This window comes from Calonectris borealis, chromosome 30 (assembly GCF_964195595.1).
Source record: "Calonectris borealis chromosome 30, bCalBor7.hap1.2, whole genome shotgun sequence".
NCBI classification, from domain to species: Eukaryota; Metazoa; Chordata; class Aves; order Procellariiformes; family Procellariidae; genus Calonectris; species Calonectris borealis.
This window is the reverse complement of record NC_134341.1, coordinates 87660-110136: the sequence shown is the minus strand read 5'-3', so window position 1 is coordinate 110136 and position 22477 is coordinate 87660. Positions and strand designations below refer to the sequence as shown.

General features: G+C 48.2%; 1 protein-coding gene across 21 annotated transcripts in view; it reads right to left on the bottom strand.

The window, feature by feature from the left end:
- Window positions 1–22477, bottom strand: part of R3HDM2 (R3H domain containing 2) — a 59152-nt gene that overhangs the window by 24711 nt on the left and 11964 nt on the right. For 19 of the 21 annotated variants that reach the window (XM_075133567.1, XM_075133583.1, XM_075133563.1 and 16 more), the window contains 2 exons: window positions 1407–1605; window positions 208–249 (listed from right to left, as the gene is read on the bottom strand). In XM_075133567.1, coding sequence (XP_074989668.1) covers window positions 208–249; window positions 1407–1574 — 210 coding nt within the window. In that variant the 5' untranslated portion in view covers window positions 1575–1605. Of the gene's footprint in view, window positions 1–207; window positions 250–1406; window positions 1606–13386; window positions 13752–22477 lie in introns of those variants that run through there. The other 2 variants (XM_075133580.1, XM_075133585.1) reach the window with 2 other exon arrangements.

Sequence of the window (22477 nt, the reverse complement as noted above, 5' to 3'; positions counted from 1 at the left end):
ATAGCAGCAAACGGTTCCTTCATGGGCAAGTGTGTGTTAAAAAGGAGCACTCATGCTCCAGTGCATGGAAAGTTACTGTCCTGAACCATCATGTGCTGCACGTTGCTTCTGGGGACAGGAAGGACTTGAGAGTACCATCCTGAGGTTGGGATCACAATTCAGCTCAGATTGGCCAAAAGAAGAACAGGACGTCAGAAGAAGTCATACCTTGGCTCTTTTTCTGGCATGTCCATGACCTGAAGTTCGCCTCTGTGGAGAAAGGAAGGAGAAGCTTAATCTGAATGTGTACACTGTAAATGGTATTTGCTGTGCAAGGCAGCACAACACGGAGCATGTAAAACAACGCTGAAGAAGATCTCTACCTGACAGCAGTGGAAGCATGTGCAAATAGGAAGACCTGGAAAGCTGTCCTGTCAGGCCCCAGCTGGGCAAAAACTGCTTAAGAAGCTTCACATGGATTAGACCTAGTTCCTCTGTTTCTGACAGAACGAGCACAGCTGTGGGATGACAGGCCATACAGGTGGAGGTGCATGACACACTTCTAAGTGGGAAAACTAGAAGTCTTCTAACATTCCTGGGACACGAAGGGGGTTCTAGCACAGTGGATCATGAGAGACACACACTGTTGCTCTGATTTAAGAGACACTGAGTCATCTGTTATCCCTACCTTCTAGGAAACCTTTTTCCCCATTCCACACTACGAAGTGACCAAAGTCAGGCTCTTTCTGACCAACACTGGAGTCTACCCACGCAGTGGTTGAACAAATCTGGCGCCAGCCACCAGCCTTAAATGCAGAAGCGTTCAGCAGGTTGTTGAGGGTGGGCATTTCTTCAAGCTCAACACTAAGCCGAAAGCACATGTGACAGGAGAGCAGAACAGCAGGAACGAGTCCCAGCACCCTCCAAATGATGCTTGCACAGATTTTTTTCCCTTGCTGAAATGAAACCCAAAACATTCACTTCCTATTTGGGCATTTTTAACAGCAGCAAAGCAATGGCCAAGCACCATTCCTGAAACCAAGTTCTCCCTGGGATATACCTTCACTTCACATTAAGTCATTAACCGATCCTTAGGTCAAAGAAAGGAATAAGAGGGAGGTAACAGCCATGGGACTAGAACCTGGGGACTGAGCACAGATGCCCCCAGGAGCACACCAGTCTCATTTTCTCCCAGGCTCAAAGAATATTTAAATTATTCCACTCTGAGCAGAACAGATTCAGCTAAAGAGAAAGAGAGCAGCCTGTGAACACCCCAGTCTGTACGGCATGGTATCCCCTTAGAAGGTGGTAGCACAGGCATAGGCCCCTTTCAGAAGAGACAGCAACTAGCTTGTGATTGCCGAGTAGGAGGAGAGGGCCCAGCTCCGCAAGCTGGTGGAAGGGACTACCCACTTGTCTGCACTTACCTGGGATTCCTGGCGCACACTGACCTCCTCCCCCCCATCCTTCTCAACATCCTCCTTGCTTGGTGACCTGGATACATGTTTGGTTTTATTCACAGATTCTTCAACCACCTTTTTTTCAGACTCCTTCATTATTTCCAGAGACTCCTGCGTCGTGTTGCTGTTTGACATCTTCAGAGCCCTACAACGTCGCAATGGGCACCTGCCAGAAGACGTGACAGAAAGGGTAGAAGGGAGTCAGGGGATGGACAGAGTTTCTATCTGGAACACAAACTCTTGCACGTATAGACTGGAACTTCCTTGTAATTCATCTTGCGTATAAGGACCCCAAACCAAGCACTCCAACGACAGCCCACCCGCTCATCCCCTTGGATGCAGCCCCTTGCAGCAGCTGGCTCGAGGGGACTTTGCAGGAACTCCATGATTCTCACCAGGACTGTGGAGACACTGGAGAACACTAGCAGAAGACACTGGAGAACAAAGCCTCTGAGATGTACAGAGGTCCCCAGCACAGGCACTCTGCCTCCTAACTTCTTTGATGCGAGGGAGAGACTGAGGGTGGTCCTACTGCTAGCAAACATCCAGAGGCAGGGGATTCAGTAGGTGAAATAAACTCAGGCAACCAGAGGAGGTGTGCTCTGCCCCAGGACAAACAACAACAAAAAATCTGCATTTTTTCCCCAAACCCCAGCCCAGTCCTTCTTGCAATTAGTCAAATCTTCAGTGAAAAAACAGCCTCATACCCAAGACGTTGCTCTGGTTCTTCCTGTGAAATAAAGTAACATCTGATATCTTCTCTCTAGCTGCCTATGGTTAGATACTTCAGGAAAAGTGGGAATCAAACAATAACCGTCAAATTACAGATTAAGACGAAAAAATAATGCTTCCTGACAAAGTTGCGTTTAATTGCTTCCTTTTGATTAGCAAGAACACAGCAGCCCACAGAGCCCCTGAAACCACCTCTGAATAGAGCGGAATCTGGACAGGGCAGCAACATGTGCCTCGGTCTGCTGACAGTCTTAAACAGGAGCGATGAACATGTCACATATCCATTCATCAAATTAAGTGTTAATTCCAAACTGATTGTCTAGAACTGAAACGTCAGCCCTCTCAGCTAACTCAGAACAGGGCTTTTTGGGCTTGAGGGAGGGCCAAACCAGCTTACATAGGACTGCAGAGGGATTCTGGTACTGAGAAACACGTTTGTAGAGACACTGCCTGCGCAGAACCCGATGTTCGTCCTGATGACAGATGAGGAGGCTGGATAAAGGCAGGATAAAAGGCCGGCCCATTGAGACAAGTTTCCAAAAAGAAAAGGGGAAGCCTAAATTTGAGAGAGGCTCAAACAAAAGGCCTGGGCACTAGAAAACACAGTTGATGTGCAACAACTTGTTTTATTACTTTGGCAGAACATGGCTGCAAAAGAGTCAGATCTCACAGAGATTTATCGACTCTTGGCTCTGCATGGGAACTGCTAATATTAATTAACTAATTCAACCTCATACCCCTTTAATTTGTGGGGCTGCTGAACATAAAATATGTATTTGACTCTTATTGCAGCTACTGGAATCAGTTCCAGATACAGAAAGCGAGAGCGCGGAATCAACAGCTTCTAGTTCATGGATTCTTACAAGGATTTGTATCAAACTTGTGATGACGTCCAGGGCAGACGCCCTGTTGCGAATGGAAAACTCTGTGTGTTACAGGCAACCCCCGTGGCGGGGCTGCAGCCGGAGAAACCGCAGCACCGTGCAGCAAGTGTGCCTGGGGGATGCCAGCACTGCCCTGAGAGGACAGCGAGAGGATGGGACAGGACAGTTACTGACTAAAGGAGGAAGCTACAGTCACCCTAGCTTTCCTTCGCACCTATCGTGGCCTCTTCTAGATTACGATGAGCTTTCCCCCGGCAATAAGACTCACCGTTGTCAGTTCAGAGTTACAGATGGGAGACCAAGGAAGGAAAAAGTTACGTACCCAAGGCCTTGAGTAAGCGGCACCTTGAGGTTGTGTGAGAAACACCCCCATTGACTCCAGAAAATTCACGGAAAAAGGGTGCAGGGAAAGCAAAAAAAGCTAGCACTGATAAAGCCGACAGGGCTGCACTGTCCAGTTCATGCACAGGAACCCATGTGTTTCAACGCAGACGCACGTATCCGTAGGAGAGTGACTGTGAATGCTACGGATTGATACAAGCAAGCGGATACATCCCAGCACTGTATGAAAACAAGGTATTTCTCACTAGAGAGAACTGCTGGAAGATCCCAGCTGCTGTTCACGTGCGTTTATTCTGGAGCAGGAAGGTTACAAGAAACCCACTGTTGATTCCATAAGCAACTTCCTACATAGCCCACCTGGAAGTGTTCAGGTGAGGACACGAGGTGCCAGAAGGCTCTCTGCTCGTCTGAGGGCAGACCTAACTGGGCAAGACCCCCACACCCGCTGCAGAGCTGAGCCAGGCTCCTTCAGCCCGACATCGTCGCGCTGCACCAAGCAGGCTGTCCCACAACCGAACTGGTGGCTCCTAGCAGAAAACAGCTGCCATCGATAGCTTGTCACAGAAAAGGAACAGAGCACAGTCTGCTGTTGACGTTAGCTTTGCAAGATGCTTCTGCAAACACCTCTCCCTTCCAGCTGCTAAGGATTTCCCAGCATGTATGTGGCCTCAAACGCCAGGTGGAGGAGAGGGTGAGAGCACCTCAATCTGCTATTCGGAACGCTAATCAGTGCAGATCCTTGCACTGCATGGGTCACTTGCTGCTCCCGACCCCTCCCTGGCACAGTCCCACGGGACAGTGTGTAGCACCACAGACAATCCCACTGGCAGGCATCTCCTGGAGCATCCCTGCAGGAAGCAGCGTCCCTCAGGAATCACCGAGGCATCCCTCCTCCAGCTGCAAGGGTCTGCTCTGCATCCCGGCAGGCTGGGTATCCAGCAGCTGCCAACGGGAACCGCAGTCGAGCTCCTAGGTTTATAGCAAGCATGTGCATGGAGTGGTGAGCCCCCACGTGAGGGAGTCGTGCTCTGCTGCGATGCTCCGACAGGAACTAGGTCAGAAAAGGAAAAGGGAGCACTTTTTTGATTTGCACGCCAGCCTCCTTAGTGGGAGTCTGGATTATGCAGGGGGTGAAGCTGGTAAACTCTGCCTCCCCCCTCCCCAAAATCTTCCACACTGTAGGAAACTGCTCCAGCCTCGTGTCCAGGTCAGGAGGATCTCTAGCAGATTTGGGGAAGGGAGGCAGAAGGAGGCACCTGAACTGCACACACGACTCTTATTTAAAGGGGGAACTTCTGCACTAAAATAAAGGAGCAGGTTTCGTTCAGCTCATTCTCTTCGCAACAGCCAGCCTATAACAAGTTTTTACCCCCAAACTAAGCACTTCAGTCAAACTTGAGATGGGTAACAGGATCTTTTCTCATCATGATGCAATGTAACTTCGGCATCACAACAAGGGGAATATCATCAGTTTTCCCTCTCCTCTCAGAAAAGACGTCTCAGAGCTACCGAAATGACATTTGTAGGCTGCCCCCTCCCAATAAAGCTTCCGTCCCTGACAGCAGTCCTCCAGGATATTTCCCTGCACATAAAATTCAAAGAAGATATGTGCCCTGCTAGTGCTTCTCAATAGCGATGCTTTTGAGAGGAGGTTTCCTCTCCGTATGAATGAATCAGCCCTGCTCTCCCAGGACAGGCGTGGGATGCCGTGAGGGGGTGACAGACATGATCTTCTGTGACAGACAGCGGCTTGCAGAGAAAGTGGAAGTTCAGAGGACTTGGTGGGGTGGGTGGGACTGAGCTGTGCCTTGCCAGGGAGATGAAAAGATTACAGAGATGCAACATTAGGGAAGCCACAAAATCTGTGTCAGAAGAGAGAACAACGGAGCAACAGAAGGTGGGTGAGCTGCCATTCATTTTTTGGTCTGGGTCTGGAGGCTGGCAAAGTAAACAGGCAGTGACAGCATGAACCCTTTGTGCGTGCTGGCCAAGGGCCAGATGAAGGGGTAGCCAGGACAGATCTACATCCTCCTCTTCACCCCAATGGGGAACATTGAATTCCACCTCTGCTGCCTTCTCACTACATGCAATTTGCAGCTGCCAAGCCATGACAATGCAGGCAGCAGCTGGTCCTAGTTAGGCAGGGAATAAAGGCAAGAAACTTCTGTATTTACAGTTAGGATGGATCCAGCAGCAAATCTGAGAAAGGTAGGAAGCCTACTGCTTAATACACGCTCTTCCTAGCCTTGTTTCTCGGAGTACAGACATGCTCCTGTGAGCTAAATGAGGGTGCAAAGGAGACATATGGCTGCTCGGCTGTAGCTGCCTACATGCACGCTCCTGTGTTGCAATAGGACAGAGGTATCTGAGGTAGCTCGTCCCACCATGCAAGAGAGTTAAGCTACCTCTCAGTTTTCAGGGGTAAAGGAAACAAGTGTGAGTGGGCTCCACTTTCTCAGTCCCTGTCCAAGCCATGACCACAGGAGAAAGTTTGCATGCTTACAGCCTTCTTGACCAGTCTTCACAATTTGCTTCAATCTTGACTCACTTCCTCTCCATCTCCTCCCTTGGTTATTAACCAATTCTTTTTTCACTTTCCGAGACTCACTCCAAAAGGCATTCAACAGGGCAGAGTAAAAATCTTATCAGACTCAGCCCAGGTCATTGACGTTAATAGAGCAAAGTTTTCACTACAGAGGAGGCTGCAGAGTCTCACTGCCAAGAAGAAACCCTGACACAGCCATAACAACAGCAGCTTTCTCCATCCTCAGGCATCTTTATATAAAATATAAAGAAAGCACACCTAGACACAAAACACATCCAATCACACGCTAGGCAGAGTTAAAGTGCTCTGAGGGCTCAGAAATAAACATCCCAAGGCTGGTGATTCACCGGCGGGCAGGACAGTCCCCACCACGTTGCTCCGATGGACGATCAAAGTCAATTCTGAGCACTGGGAGGAGAACTGGGCAGGAGGAGCTGGCCCAGCCCAAGGGAGGTTTGCTGGTGCAACTGGTAATCGCACCAGCAAAGCAGCCCGTAAGAGGGAAGGGGGAAAGCAGCGGCCTTTTTCCAGCATCTGAGTGTTTTGCTTCACCCCTCTGTCTAAGCTTTAGTATTAGCATCATATATCACCGAGTAAGTGCCTCCTGCAAGGTGAAATGATGATGCTCTCACGAACAATTTGCTCATTGGCTTCTGGGTCAACCAATCAGAATCACAGCTCCATGGCAACAGGCTCTATCACTAGGAGCAACCAGACAAGTTTGGGGGGTGATTTAGATTCCCCCTCCTTGCTCCCCTTCCCGAGCACAGCGTCTGCTGTGGAAAAAGGTTTTCACAGGAAAGAGCGGAGGCGGTGAGGTAGGGAGGGTGCTGCAAATTCAAGGCACTGAAGCCTCCTGGTTCTACGACGTCAGGCAGCCCAGTGCTCCCTCTCTGCACCGAGGGATCTTCAGAGAGGGTTCTGTCTTCTCCTTTTCTGCCAGGGCACAGCAGCTGGTAACGTTTGTGCTGCATTAAAGTACACCTACCAGATGCAACAAGAGGCTGTAATAGGCTTTGCTAGTAGGACCAACAAAGGCCACGTAGCTCCTGAAATAGTTCCCTCCTAGGCTCCATTTGGGCTCTGCTTTGCAAAATGTAAGATGCCTGCACCAACACTGCTGACTGGGGCATCCCCAGCATTCCATAAAAAGTCTGCAGCCTCAGCTTGAAAACAAACAGGTAAAGAGCCTTTCAACACACTCCCTTTCCCTCTTGTTGGAGAAAACAGCTCCCTATCAGAGGTAACAGCTCTAGCTAGAACGAGCACCTGGTTCAGGGAGAAAGCCCTGAAACCTTACTCAGGAACACTCATAAGCTGCAACTGTCTCAGCCAAGGAAGCAACCTCTCCCCAATCCTCTCCATTACTTTTTTATTATCAGTTGGAGAGGGGTTTAATTCCTCACTACCATACAGTTCCTACAAAACCTAGCAAAAAGAAAAAAAACCAGGAGGCCAGATGTATTTCACTGCACAGTGCATAGGCTCCCAGTGCTTAGTCATTGCTTTAAATCTCAATCTCCACCCCCACATTACATCAAAGAGGTGAAATTATGATGCAGATGGAAGGGTTTGACTTCAGGTGGAGAGAGGGGAAATAACCTTATAGGATCAAGGAGAGAGGAAATGCAGGTGAGACAGAAAGCCCTCGAAGTTAATTCTGCAGAATACCAGAAGGTCTCCAACATGTCCCTCCCCAATAATTCCGAAGAGGGTAAGACCACACCAGTTAAATTGCCCACACCCACAGCTGAGGAAAGCCCCCATATCAAGCTCTACTTCACATTTGCTGAGCAAATGGCTGCAGCAGCTCGAGGTGCTAAGGGCTCTCCTGGCTGCTCAGGTACATCTGTGCTGCCAGGCAGGGCTGCTACAGGACAACCCGGTCAAAGGGACCCACCTCTGCACCTCAGCAGAGCCCCTGCCCACGTGGGTTTGAGGGGCTCAAGCCCAGGGGCTACCGGGCCTGCTCCACTGACTGAACTCGTAGGAAGAGGCCAATGCCCGCAAGAGCCGAGCTGCAGTGGCCGTGGTTCGCCTTGGTGTCTCTGGCTGAACGTAGGAATTGGAGCCTGGAGAAGAGATGTAACCCTAGAGCTCTTCTTCATTTCAAATATCTTTAAATAGGCTGTTCACTAGTACAGGTGCAGTCAGCCCTGTTAAATGGCACGATAGCCAGCAGGTGTGTTATGGGAAACATCTGAATTATCACCATGGCAGTAGTTCTCAGTTATGCATGGATTTCATTGTGTAGAACATCTCAAACCACAAGATAATTTCAGGGGGAAAAAAAAAAACAACCAGTTATTTTGTTACCTCCCTCAATCAAAGCAAGCACTAAAATCAGGATAGGTGTCAACTTGCTATTACTGTTCTCCAAGAGTGTGACACAACTGGTGTCAGGACTGCCAAAATCATCTTCACGTGATACACAGGAATCAGATGTGCCAGAACAATAAAGCTGTGTTGGCATCTGACGAAAGAGAGAATCAAAAATGATACAGCATGCTTCGCCCCTGGGCTTCGGAAAGCCAGACTTTAATAGCCTGCCATTTCCACCTGGATGCAACTCGGTTTCTGTCCAGAACGCTGCTGTCACAACCGAGCCTGGCCCCTCGGCAGGCAGCGAGCAGGACTCGCTGTAGTACCGGGGCCTTTCCAGCCTCGGGAAGGACGCATCAGCACTGGAGACTCATTGTACGTTTGACAAACGGCATCCTCGTGGGCAGGCTGCCGCCTCCCAGGGCGGGTTCCCGTCCCTCACCTTTGTGAGTTACCTGCTCAATCTAAGAATCTTAGTTCATCAAAAGAACAGGCAGCACCACAGCCCCTGGGCAGGCATGGAAGCAGTAAGAATGCAGCAGGGCCTCCCTGGCCAAAGCCTTTGGGACCACATCACCCGGGGATGCGTGAACATCTACATCACTGCAGTCTGAGAGCTGCTATTAAAACAACACATCTTGCCCAGACACAATGGAGTAGTTTTCACTGAAAATGGGTGTTTCAGCAGAAGATAAAACAAAAAGCACCACTTAAATGAAAACACATGAGGTAGAGCAGCTGTTGTGAAGGGAGCACACAGCAGAGGTAATTGCCTGCCACGTGGACGAGCTCCAGGCAGGAGAAGGGTTGCACCACATGAGTTCCATTGCACCAAACAATCAGGAAAATGCCATTTTAACTCAAGTCATGGTTGCTTTTCATTTCATCATCAACAGGAGAACAAGGCCCTCATACAGGATGGGAAGAATGACATCTGGGCCTAAGACAGAAACGTCATCAGATCTTGTAAGATGAGCAACACAGTGCCCTGGGCAGCACATGGAAGGCAGAAGTCCTTTTAGGAGTGGAAGTGGTGTTCGTTCTTCCCTGTGAGGGAAGGAAACAGAAGATGCTGTTGAACCATGTCTGAAACATGAATGTGTCCAGCCACCTACCCAATGCCTCCACGCGCTCTGCAGGGGATTCTGCAGTTTTTAATCTGGTGCCTATTGTGTTGAGATCCAGCCTCTTGTGGAAGGAAAAGCTCACGGTAGAACCCTTTGCACTTGTCTCAGGATAGAAACATTCAAAGCAGAACAATTAATTTCTTTCCCCCTCCAGATTCCAGATGTTCCCACTCAAGACAGGTCTTTGCTTCTTGCCCCAAAGGCCACGCTGTTCTTTTTGTGCAACTTAAATTGCTAGCTTTCACGTCAGAGGAGGCTGAATTTCAGTAGCAAAGGAGATAACTTCCATTCACAACAGAGCCCTGATCCTTCAGAATGGGAGAAAGTATCAAACCAAGGAAGGATTCCCTACTACAGTTAAGAGTTATCCCAGCACACCCAGCATGTCCTGCCACCACCAGGTGTACCGCTTGGAAACATCCTTGCCACATGGACCAACACAGAGGGGAGAAATGACACGTCAGTGAAGTACCACTGATTCTGTTCATTTCCCAGGGACTCAAAGGTGGCAATGTCCACTGCACCATTACCGAGTCAGCTGAGGGACTCAGGGCTCACAACCAAAGGAAAACAGCAAAATGCCAAAGGAAGAGCGTGTTGGTTTTTTCCCTATACATGAGAACTGCTGGTTGGGTGCAGCAGCAGCAGGAAGAGTTGCCATATGCCTGACAGAAAACTTCAGTGTAGAGTTGACCGATGTGTTCAGAGAATCCAGCTTGATGCCTGCATATTCAGGTCCTTTCTTTTTACTCCCAAAGCAGCCTATATGCTATGCAAGATCAGAGCTCCCATCTCATTTCTGCTGCGAGAAGTTGACGACACAAAGAAGGCAATCATTGGTTTCAGGCATGCTGGAGATCTCCTGGGGAAGATAATTCAGTTCAGCACCAAAGCCAGAGGCTGTAAAGATCGCCAGATCCCGCTGAAAGCCTCCTCCCCACCCCGACTAGGCTTACTGCTCGACTTTCGATGCATGCTTCCTTTTTATATGCATCGAGAGGAGAAAATGGTGTGTGGAGGGAGGTATCACATGAAGATGCAAGTGAGCAACCATGACAAATCGTTAGAAATCAGTTTAAAATAATGCACCTGTTATTGATTGTTATGGCACTATGCACTGGAATAGCTTTTATGTTCGAGTGACCTGACAAGAAAAGGAAAATGGAGTTCTGTTCGCAGTGCCTGCTCAACATCGAGGCAGGCATCTCGTCCATCTCACCATGGAGGCACCTTGATACCAGCTCTTTGCAAGACAGTTCACTGCATTTCAAGCGCTCTAGTGCCCTAGCTGGAAGCACCAGACTCTGTCAGCAACCCAGTACATTCTTTGCTGCTCTACAACACTTCTGGGTATAAAAATCTCTTAAGCACTTTGAACTGGATGGGTAAACTTTGCTTACACCTATTTTGCAGGCATGGAAAAGGAGACACAGAGAATTCCTGCTACAGTTGTTAGATGCCCACAGCTCTACATGCCTCCCAGAAGCTGACAGGTTGGACAGATAGGACAACACTGGGAGAAAGTAACCTACTGCACAAACAGCACAGGAGGGTTTGCAAAGAGAGAGAGTTCAAGTGATGTTGAAGAAAGTGGGTTTAAACAGTCTCAGGCTTAAAAGTTCTCTTAGCCTGAAGTCCACAGCAATAGCAGCCATCTTCAGGGCTTCTGCTCTCCCCTCTGTTAGTCTAAGGGGATATTATTTGTTTGACGTTAAAAACAAACAAACAAACAAAACGGTGATGCTGTTCTTCTCTTTTCCTTTTATTTTGGGAGCTGCAGTGAAGCCAAGCAAGAACCCTCTCACCCCTTGTTTACAAAATCTGGGGGAGGAAAAAAAAAAAAAAAAAGACAAGACAATAGTTAAAAAATGAAAGGATCACAGAAGCCATCAATATAAACGGTTCTTGAGAAGGAAGGGCTTACATTCGGTCCAAACATAGTGCTGTAAATTTTTGTGGACAGTTCCTCTGAGGGTCCCTAGGCAGAACGGTGGGAGAGAGAAAAGAAAAATATGAGATGAGAATCTCCCCGTCAGAGAGTTCCCTTCTCCATTTCACACCAGTTTTCCTTTCCCCATCACGAGCTATTCCTGTATTCATCCAAAGACCAGGGAACTGCTCCTGTGACGTCAAAGCAGTTTCCCAGCAACAATTAATGAGGGCTGTCCACCACAGGGGTTTCCTGAAAAGCTAGCAAGAAATTATCCACCTACTTTCTACAGTGTCAAGATGCAATAGGCCAGCATTGAGCAGGAACTTCTGTTAACCCTTCCATGGCTCAGAGGAAAACTCTGGCACAGTTCCCATGGACACAAGTCCTAATTCTTTCAGAGAACCCTAAGCAGAATTCCTTCCACCTGAACCCATCCGTAATGAAATACTACATCAGGTAGGAGACACCTGCAGATACAGAGGTGGCAACCAGGCTCAGGAAAAATGCACGACATTAGAAATAGCTCTTATCCTCTTGCTGGCACACTCCTCATATGCCGTGCCTGCGCCAGTCAGAAGCATAAGCACAAACATTAAAGAGCTGGCTGAGAGTGCAAGGTATTCCCCAGCCCAGCTTACCATTCCTGAGCTGACCTAAAGCAGATCCTCCAACTTTACTAATCAGACCCAAAGCATTCCAGCTCCCGGCAAACCTCCCTGGGAGGAAGGCAAAAAGGAGGGCTGTTGTCAGTATCCTTTTCTGTTTTCCAGGCTGATGCTCCTGCTTCTCACCATGCTGGCAGAGGATCCTGAGCCACCGACACACCAAGTAGCCAAAGGGTACACAGCAAACAGAAGACACTGTGGCTGTTTTCCAGGTGGGATCCAGAAATTGATTTGATCATTGAACAAAGGGGGGAGTGATGATTAAAAGAAAAAAAAAAATCAACTTCATCTTTTGGCTGCCAGCTGCAAAAGTTGGACTTGACAGTGAAGGGGGAGTCTGAAGAGTGGGTACAGTATTCCCCTTCCCACTGCCTTCGGCAAGATGAACTCAGCCTTCACCTGCTGAAGTGCTCACCATTCACTGCAGCAGCTGTTGCTGCTGTTTGCAGATCCTCAAGCCATAGGTGATGCTTCTAGTTTAAATAAGCATTTTAAAGACATGAAGGGAAAGGAAACAGGTCCAACACACCTGAACGAAGATCCTGCAGTACGGTATCTGGCTAATACCTCAAGCCCAAGAAAACCAGCTCCTAGCACTAAATCTCAAACGAAGGGAGCATCATTTCCAGTATCTTGGTTTTTTAGGCAAGACGAGATGATGAACATATGTGAGAAGGAGGTAAAAGCAATCCAAACTCCTGATTCCACTAAAACCAAACCCAGTTCAGTGATGGGTTTAAAATAATTAAGAAATGGCGTTAATATATATGTGAACACAAATATAGTCCTACAGAACACCAAATTGCATAAGCTAACCTGAAAACGTCATATGGCACATAGCCAATTAACTAGTCAACATTTCCCATCAACTAGCCAGCTTCAAACAAGTAAATCCATTAAAGTATAACCCAGAAGAAGAGCAGGGAGTATTTTGTCTTTGCAAAATGAACAGAAACTACCCAGGAGCAAGCTGCATAAACACCGAGCTAAGACACAAGGAGAACCCACGAGACTGTCACAGGGAACTCCTTAATGACATGGAAGAGTACAGTATGCTTATCGGGGATTCCCCTGTCTCCTGTAGGTGCATCCCCAGCATCACAAAAAGAGAAAGGAGAAAGCTCATCTCACACTCACAAGTCTTGAATGGGATCACAGAGCCACATGTTTATTTTAGTACAGCACCATTTTAAATTAACCCCATCAAGCAGTAGAAATCCTGTCCCTTACTTACCAGAGATGAACGATGTCAGGTCCCCATCCCCGAAACACTCGCTTGCATTTATATCTATACCGTATTTTGCATGCTGGGGGTACGGGGAAAGGAAAAGAAAAGTCTGTGGTCAATCTTTCTCAAGCCCCAAATAATTGAAGACTTATTCTAAAAATAAACTCACCGTGGTGGTTTTGTACTCTCAGCAGGTCATCTGTTTCCCGATTTCAACGGAGACTTCATTGCCACAACCAGTTCAAGAGGAATTTTGCCAAGATAATATTGCTTCTTATAAGCCCCCGCCAGCTCTCAACCCTGAATAAAATGCTAGCGATCTTTGCTGCTGCTACAGCAAGCTAATTGCTCTGACAAGCAGCTCTGAAGCAAAGCAGAGCCCAGCTGTTCAGAGGGATGTCATAGACAGCTCTGCCAATAGCCACATGCACACCCCCCTCCTGCTCTCATTCAAATACTTCAATGGAACTGCCTCCGCACAGCCCCGAGAAGGCTTTAAAGACACAGCATCCTTCCCCTGCTAGGCACTGGAGCAACACAAACGTACGTGCAGGAGCAAAGAAGAGATACCACAGTAAACATCAGCATCGTCCAGAAGAGTCCAAGTGCATGGACTATGCTTTGCAGAACGCCCTACATGTGCCGAGGTAGGTCACAGGCAGCCTTGCTTCACTCCTATCATCGCTGCCGTAATGTTTCCAAGGGGTCAGTTTGTTAATGGTTTCATTTCAATTCAGTTCTTTTTTTCTTGGTCATTTATTAGTGATTAAATATCGACAGAGACAGGAAACAAGAAATGTAAATGGCCCTAGAGAGGTTTTAAACCGCTCACTTGCTCAAATTTTCCTCAGAAAGGGGTTTTCCATCCCAGACCTGGCGACGCTACAGGCACACAGGCTGCGATCAAGTCTCCTCTCCGTATACTAAAGCTTACTCTCCAGCGCACAAGGCAGCCTTGCTGAGCATCGTGCACAGGCAGACTCTGTGATGGATCACAAGCACATCCTGTCCCTCACCAGGCTCAGAAGTTGCTTCTTGTTGGATCATGGAGATCTTCTGACTGCAGCTCTAAACACTGGTCAACAGCAGGTAGGCATCATTCTTCTTCTGCGCCAATGGTTCCTGCTGGGCCAGAGCCCATCCCAGGCAAGGTGCAGCCAGAGCTGAAGAGAGTGCCCTCCTGCAGGGCCAGTGCGGACTTCAGACATGATCAGCTCAGTCAGCAGCTGGTTTGAGGAGGCTCCTTGCCCAGGCTGAGCCCTGGCAGTGCTGGAGCTGGCAGCAGAGCAAGGGGCAGCAGGGCTCACAGGGCAGCTGTCTAAAGACAAAAGCTTTGAAGAGGAAGGAGATGAAGATAAGGTAGGATCAGCCTTGGGCTCAAGTGGCTGAAGTGAGACAGTTGCAAAAACGTTGAGATGCACAGCTTTAACTGACAGCATCCACGGGAAATAGCATAGTGCTGTGCTGGTAAAGCTTTTCCAGGACTTGCCTTTACCACTTTTGCCAAGTTAATGCAGTTCCTTCTAAGTGATCCCCTGCTACAGCCAAAGAAACAGCCCAACAAAGCTTTTAAAAAGCAAGGAGACAGACAACAGGAACCTAATACTTTTCATCTCCATGACAAACTGAGGTTCAAGTTTGTAAAGCAACCCTGCTCTGCAAAGGACTTAAGTTTAAATGTATGCATGAGCTTCTGTCTTAACCTGCTTCAAAGCCTTTTGAATCAAGCCTGTCATGCCCATGCAGAAAGCAGGTGAATGTTCCTGGCTGGCTGTCCTCCTCTTCCTGTGGAACTGCTGTGATCCTGGCTGCAGTGAACAGCTCCTTGCTTCTGCCTGCAGCAATACTGACATTTGAAGAGGGGGTCCCACGGCTAGAGAACCGGAGAGAAAGGAGTAACAGAGGGGCAAGACAGACAGGGGGTAATAAGACAAAAGTCACTTGCAATGCTAAACCAGTGTTTTCAAGTGGAGGGCCACAATTAATCGACCCCCACACTGGCTGAATTCAAAGGCTTCGTGGATGTTGTATGAGACTTCCCCATCAGAAGGTGCAAGGAAGACAGATCCAAAGGATTCAAGTTCCTTTTATGCCTCCTATTTCTGGCCACTTCAAGTTCCTTCCTCCCAATTCTGCAAAGAACTTTTAAAATGAAGGTGCCTGTCCAAGGAAACTGGACCATGATCTCCCAAGCTCTTTGAGAAACAGTCACCACTGTCTGAGCAGTGCAAGCTTGTAGGATGAGTGCCTTCAGCCAAGTTCACGGGCTCTGCTATGATAGTTTCTCAGTCTGCCGCACACTGAGCCCTGAGAGGTAGCAAGTGTCTGTGTTTGCAACAGCTCCATGGATTGTTCAGCAGAAGTCAGTCTGGACATCCATGTCCCCCTGGCAGAAAGCATGTGCTCCAAGTGACTCCCTGTGGCAGCTGAACCCAGCAAAGCTGCAAGATTCAGACAGAGATTAGGTTAACAACTCAGCATCAGGGTTTCCCCCCCTTTTTAACTCATCTATTTCGGGTTTGTTTATTCCTGTCAGCTAGTGCCCAGGCAGGCCCTCGAGCTCCAAGCCCTGAAGAAGCTCCAGCAGCTACTTTGCAAATGAAGAAGCAACAGAAAAGGACAGAGGAGTTCAGGTCCAGGAGCAGTGCTCCAGAATGCCTTGCCCAGGCCAAGCATCTTTGCTCCACATAGACAGAGCCTTAAAATCTCCACAAAACCTAGTAAAACTAACAGAGCTTTATTTTGCTAAGGAACATCTGTGGTCTGCTGCATTTCAACTCAGGATCATTAAGGACAGTTGCTGGCACCCTCTAGCCCAGAGCCCTGCAGTGGCAAGATTAGTACTATAAAAGGAGGGAACTTCGGATGCTGTTCTTCCCTTCTACCGGGTCTTCCTGTTTCCAAAGACGCCTGGCTCGCAGAGCATGTTAAGCAAGCAAGAACATACAATCAGCTTAGAACCCTCTGCTGAAACGCCACTGTCAGTTCTTAACATCGACATTAAAGCAGGAAGAAAAGAAGCTCCATAACCTGAGCCTGCAAACCTGATCTCTAGCACTTGGATGCCTGGCAGATGGCAGCAAGGACAGATTTCCGAGTGAGAAAGCCTTCCAGCCCTAGGACACAAGTACCTGCTCTAGACAGCACAGATGCAGCCTCCTGCGGGCTTGTCCAGCTCTTTCAGAAACCGCTGCCCATTACCACTATGAGTCGGCAGCATTTCATCTTCACAAAGCACGTGTGTGTGAGAGGATTTCCTAAGCTGCATCTTCCTCCTTAGGTGGGGAGACAGTAAATCCTGGGTGGGAGGAGGAGGAGGAGGAGGAGGAGAAGGAAGAGCGAGTCAGCCCTGCCAGCAGCCTGGACAAAGCCCTACAGAGAAAGCTCCCGCCTTGCACACCTGAGAGCCATTTGCTGAGGTATCGTGTGTGCGCACGTGTGTGTGTGCGCACGCAATGAAACTAGGTCAGTGAAAGCGGGGCACAGAAAAGATGCAGCAGCTCTAGGTATTGCCTGTGCTCCCAGCTTGCAGGGAAGCTGCCTCTGCCTGACATAGTAGTATCACGGAGCAAACAAAGAAAAAAAGCAACAAGACATGTTCCCTCCCTCCCTCGCAGACACGTATCAAATGAGCCTAGGCTCTAATTTGCCCAGGCCAGCTTCTGTTGAGAGAAGACACGTCAATTAGGTAGTGGATATAATCCCATCAGAAGGGGAGAAAAAAGTCAAGACTTGTGACACCAAACTGGCGGGATGGCAGTGGTGCAAACCCCCACCATCAGCCCAGACTGGGCTCCCCCATGTGACAGACGTGTACCATGCAGCCTGCATCAGACACCTACAGCAGCTAGAAAGGGAGAAGAGCATTATCAATGGACTTCAATGCATTCATTTACCCACTCAGACCAGAAAACTCCCTCTCCCCTTAGAAAAGGGGGAAAAAAACCCAAACAAAAGAGCCTGGGACAGACTCCTCGTTGCAGGTATGTCAAACACCAGCACTCTCACTTCTGCCAGCCTCAGCCACCACAGCACCATGGGGATGAGGGGGAGAAAGCAATCCTCAAGCATCTAGAGCACTGTATCACGGACTGTTCTTTGGGTTGGAACTGACCTTGCTCATTGCATCCAGCAGCAGGCTGCAAGCTATCATTAATTACTAAAGTGCATAGGTAGAAACACACTCTCCAGACAGCATACACTTCCAAGGACATCATGAGCATGCAGACTGCAGGAGAGATTTGGAGAGCCGGCTGCCTAACGTGACTCAACTTCAGGGTGCTGCCAGGTATACACCAAGCATCTGAGCTAAGGGATCAGCTTGGACAGGGAACACTCTAGGCAGACACTATAATAACCACCACACATGGCAAGTCAGAGATCTTTTATTAAGTGCTCCAGGCCACAGGCTTTTTTTATTTTGTTTTGCAGGAGTGTGTATGCAGCAGAAAGACTTCTTTGTGTTTGGACTCAGGAAGTGGGAAGGATGAGAACTGCAGCACATTGCTGCTGGGAGCTACCTACTCTAACATGTCCTGTGAAAAAAGCTCCATGAACATCCATAGAAGCATAGAATCATTAAGGTTGGAAAAGACCTCTAAGATCATCGAGTCCAACCATCAACCCAACACACCATGCCCAATAAACCATGTCCCTAAGCGCCTCATCTACACGTCTTTTAAATACTTCCAGGGATGGTGACTCAACCACTTCCCTGGGCAGCCTGTTCCAAGGCCTGACCACTCTTTCAGTAAAGAAATTTCTCCTAATGTCCAATCTAAACCTCCCTTGGTGCAACTTGAGGCCATTTCCTCTCGTCCTATCGCTGTTACTTGGGAGAAGAGACCAACCCCCACCTCGCTACAATCTCCTTTCAGGCAGTTGTAGAGCGCGATGAGGTCTCCCCTCAGCCTCCTCTTCTCCAGGCTAAACAATCCCAGTTCCTTCAGCCACTCCTCACAAGACTTGTTCTCCAGACCTTTCACCAGCTTCGTTGCCCTTCTCCAGAACCAGAGCAGGCACTCGTAGAAAAGCTGAAAGCAGGAGACCAGCAGAATCCCCACAGCTGGGGCTGAAGGAAGGATGTTCTGGTCTTACTAATCCTTTTCCATGGGACACACAAATGGAGGAGAAGGAGAACAGCCAGGATTCCTCATCAAGACAATGACCACCTGAAAGATCTCTCCACATAAGTCCTACAACCAGCGTGTTTTTCTTATCAGGCCCAAGGTCTCCTCAGAAGAGGCCACAATAAAGAAACAAGGGGTACATTGAAGGAAAAAAAATAAATAGTACCTGCACAGTGGAGACTGCACTCTCAAAAGTCACAAGTCGGAGAGTCGTGAGGAGGACGATACTCTGAGGAGGACAGAGAAACCCAGGCCATCGACAACTCTGTCTGAATGGCTTCAACTACCAGAAGAGAGACAAATTTGGCCAAAGAAGCAAGAGTCAAGCCCTGGCCCACCCTGTCCTCAGCTCACCCTGCTGCTGGGAATCAGTGTTACTCCAAGTGCTGCACGGACACACACAAAATAAAGGTACCTGCTACTCTCACACACCCAGGACCTAAAACCAGTGTGAGGACAGGGGTGGGCTCCTGAAACGAAGAGAAACGATACAAGAACCTTTGAAGAAGCTTACTTGGCCTAAGAGAGAAAAATTTGGAAATTAGATTGTAAGGCAGAGTTAGTTCTTCACTTCGGAGCCCAGCAGAAAAAAGCACACTGCCCTGGATTTGGGTTTCATTGCACTGAAGCATTTAGCTTAGCAGTAGTCACAGCTGCACTTTCACAGCACGCTGCAGAACATCGCACTGGCCAGCTGCTCAAAGCCACAGTGCTCACAGCAAGCGGCACCTCGGCATTTGAAAACATGCAGTGCCCAGTCCCTTGCTCAACTGTTACTGGGACCACCTCGCCCTCTACATTCTTCCCCACTTCAGCCCTCCCCCCGCTTTATGCAAGGACATAAAGGCATGGTAAACCTCACGTCACTAATGAGTCAGCACACACTTGCTCCATGCCAGAAGACATTCCCAGCGTGGGAGCTGAAGATGGCACCGAGTGAATTCTCCAGTTGCAGACGTTTCCGGACTGACCCTGCAAGGGGAGGCAGGCAGGCAGAGCGGCCGCCCCTGCTCTCCCTGCACCTCCCCAGCAGGAAAGCGACGGGACACCTCTTTCCTCCAGCCAGACCCTCCCTCTCCTGACTGAAAGGACAGCAGTCTCCCCAGCTGCATTAGGAAGAAAGTCCAGAAGGAGCAGGGATGCAGAGTAGCTAAATCCATCAGCTCAGAGGGACAAAACAAAGGCAAAAGAATACAGGAGAGCCAGAAGAAGAGGGGAAAAAAAAGAAGGGGAGAGCACGAGAAAATATAAATGCTGAGAGACACTCACAGAAGAAAAGGGAAGGGGCAAATTAAAGTTTAGTGAGTAGCTGGAAAATCCCTTCAGAGATGAAACATCTTGTCCATCCGCTCCTTTTAAAGGCTGTGCTGCCATCTCTGATGGATAAGGGTGCCTGCACTGGACGTGGCAGGGAGGAACAGAGAAGGGTTTTAAATTTAAAAGAAATTAACATTTTCTACTAAGTAAAAATTAAATACTCCCCTACCAAGGAGCTTTGAGTCAACCCCAGCCATGCCCACAGTCTCTGACATTGTCTTCTCCTCTGCACATGCGTGCACACACACATGCATGGAGGTGTCTTCTTCCTAGGCTGAAGCCAGTCTCCAGGCAGTAAAAAAGTTTTAATTTTATTTTCTTTTTTAAAAAGGGTCCTTCTATTCAAATCTGGCTCAGCTGAAGATGTGTTATCATGGCAACCATCCCCTCCCTGTCTGCCCCAGCAAGGAGAGTATAAAACACACACAGATCTGACTGATCCTGCACCGGCACAGGCTGTGACCGAGCCCCATCGTCCCCTCCAGCCCCCCTCCAAGCTGAGGCTAGCGTGATTTGACATGAACCAAATCTGTCAATGGCTCAAGACAGACACGTGGGCAGTAATGAGCAGTGGAAAAAACGTAGCACACTCCATTCAGCTCCAAACACTGATAAATAATTCAGGAAGAGAAATGCCGCAATACAGAGCACAGCACAGTTTAAAAATAGAACATGCACTGATGCCAGAGGAATGGAGGGGAAAGAGAGAAAAGCAGAGAGGTGGCGTGAATTAAAGCATGTGTGTCAACAAAATGGGCAGCTCGTGGATGCTGCAGCAACCTAGCTCTACATATTGATCCCAGCAGATGTTTATTTGCTTACCCTTTAAATTGGGAACCCAAACCAATTATTATTATTAACATGGCAACAGCAACCAGGGCTACCCCTTCTGGATCAGAGCCCTGCAGCAAGGCATATTCCCAAAAAAAGAGAAACAGCCTCCACGCTGAAGCACCCGCAGGAAGTACGTGGTGGGAGCACGTACAGCAAGGCTGTACCTGCCCACCCTCCCTGCAAGTGCGACAGCGACTCCACAGCACTTCAGGCACCCGCTGCCTGGTGTCCAGGTCAGGTACAGCCCATCAGCCGTGTGTCCTGCTCAGGTGAGCAGCACACGTAAAGCTCAGATAATGGACGTTGAGCTTTGAGAACTTACTTGGTACAATCCGTTGTCTGTTGGGGGGTGAAGGTGAAAGGAGCACCGACTGTTTCTAATGGGAAAGTTAGAGTCTTTCTCCCTATTCAGCTGTTCTCTTCTAAATCCAGCTACCTTAGATTCAGACTTCCAACTCATCATTCGTAACATCAGTTGCTGGCCAGCTGTCCCAACATTTATATCCCACGAAATATATGTAATATACAAAGATATATAAATATACTATACAAACATCACCACGCCACCCTGTTAGACAACAAACACAAAGAGCTCAGAAAACTGTTCTCTCTGGATCCATTGCCCTTCCTGCATTAATAACTGCATATTAAAAAAAAAAAACAAACAACAAACAAACTTCATGCTAACCTAAAACATTCAACTGTCTGAACAAGTCTGCAATATAAGTGTCACCCGTATTTCCATGGTGGGAATTAGGACACAGCAGAAGTGATATAAGTAAGGTTAGAAAGGTCATGATCAGATCCAAGAGTTCCTCCTTTCAGCTGTAGAGCCTAACACATTTCACATTTACTATTAATTGTGAAGAAGCCTTGGTCACAGATACAGCCCCTTTATCCTGGTTTGTCATTGGGCTGCTCTAAAGAAAAAGATGGTCCTTCCAGGTTTTGCAGAACCTGTGAAAAATACTTGGACAGATGGCTGCTTTTTTCCCTCCTCGCAGTTTCAAAAAAATAACACCAGAAAGACACCAATCTCTCCCTGCTTCCTCATGAAGAAGAACAATACCAGTTTCCCAAGTATTTGCAAGACAGGAAAACTGCCACTAATAAGAAAATACAGACTAAATTTTTGATATGGAAAAATAAAATACTATCATGTACAGTTAATTCCAAACTTAATAAATCCGTACACAGAAGAAGCTTTCCATAAATATTTTGGGTTTTCCCCCCAAATATAAAAAAAATTATTGAAGACGTGAGGGAATAAAAGCAAAAAAGAAAAGAAAGTAAAAGGCCACTGAGAGGAAGTTCAACAGACAGATGCCTGCTTGTAAGGAACCTCAGTCTTAAAGAGGAGATCATAAACAAGTGGCTCCTTTGGTTTCAGCAAAGATCTCCCAAAATGTATTTTGCCCTACGTTTGAGGGAGGGTGAACAAAACTGCGTTACTCAGACTTCATCACTGGAGCACTGCAAGGCAACATCCGTCTGCTTCTCTGAAGGGCAATTTCAGTGGAAATCTTGCCTAAAACTGTGTATGTTGCCTTCCTGCGTTTTCATGTAGTCCTGTTGCCTTACTCGACTACTAACATAGTTTTAACTACATGATCACATTTAACCCGAAATGTGAACTGCTGCGCAGAAGATGCTGAAAAGAGGCTTTAAAGGGAGAGGAAAAAGAAACAAACTTGTGCGATAGCTGAAAAGCCCATACTTCAGTCGGCCAGCTTCTCGGTGAGGAGGCCCCCACCCGAGGGAGTTAAGAGGAGCAATGAGCACCGGGCGTCCCGCAAAGCCTCCCGCCTGCTTCAGCTGCGGGCAGCCAGGAAGAGCCCGTGTCGCTGCAGAACACGCACCTGCGTTTACAAAGCAAACGCACAACTGCCACATTAGGTCTAATTTTAGGATTTTCCCTGCCTTGCCTCAAGGCTGAGGCTTTCATGGTCCTATTTACATCTTGTACAAGCAGGGTCACAC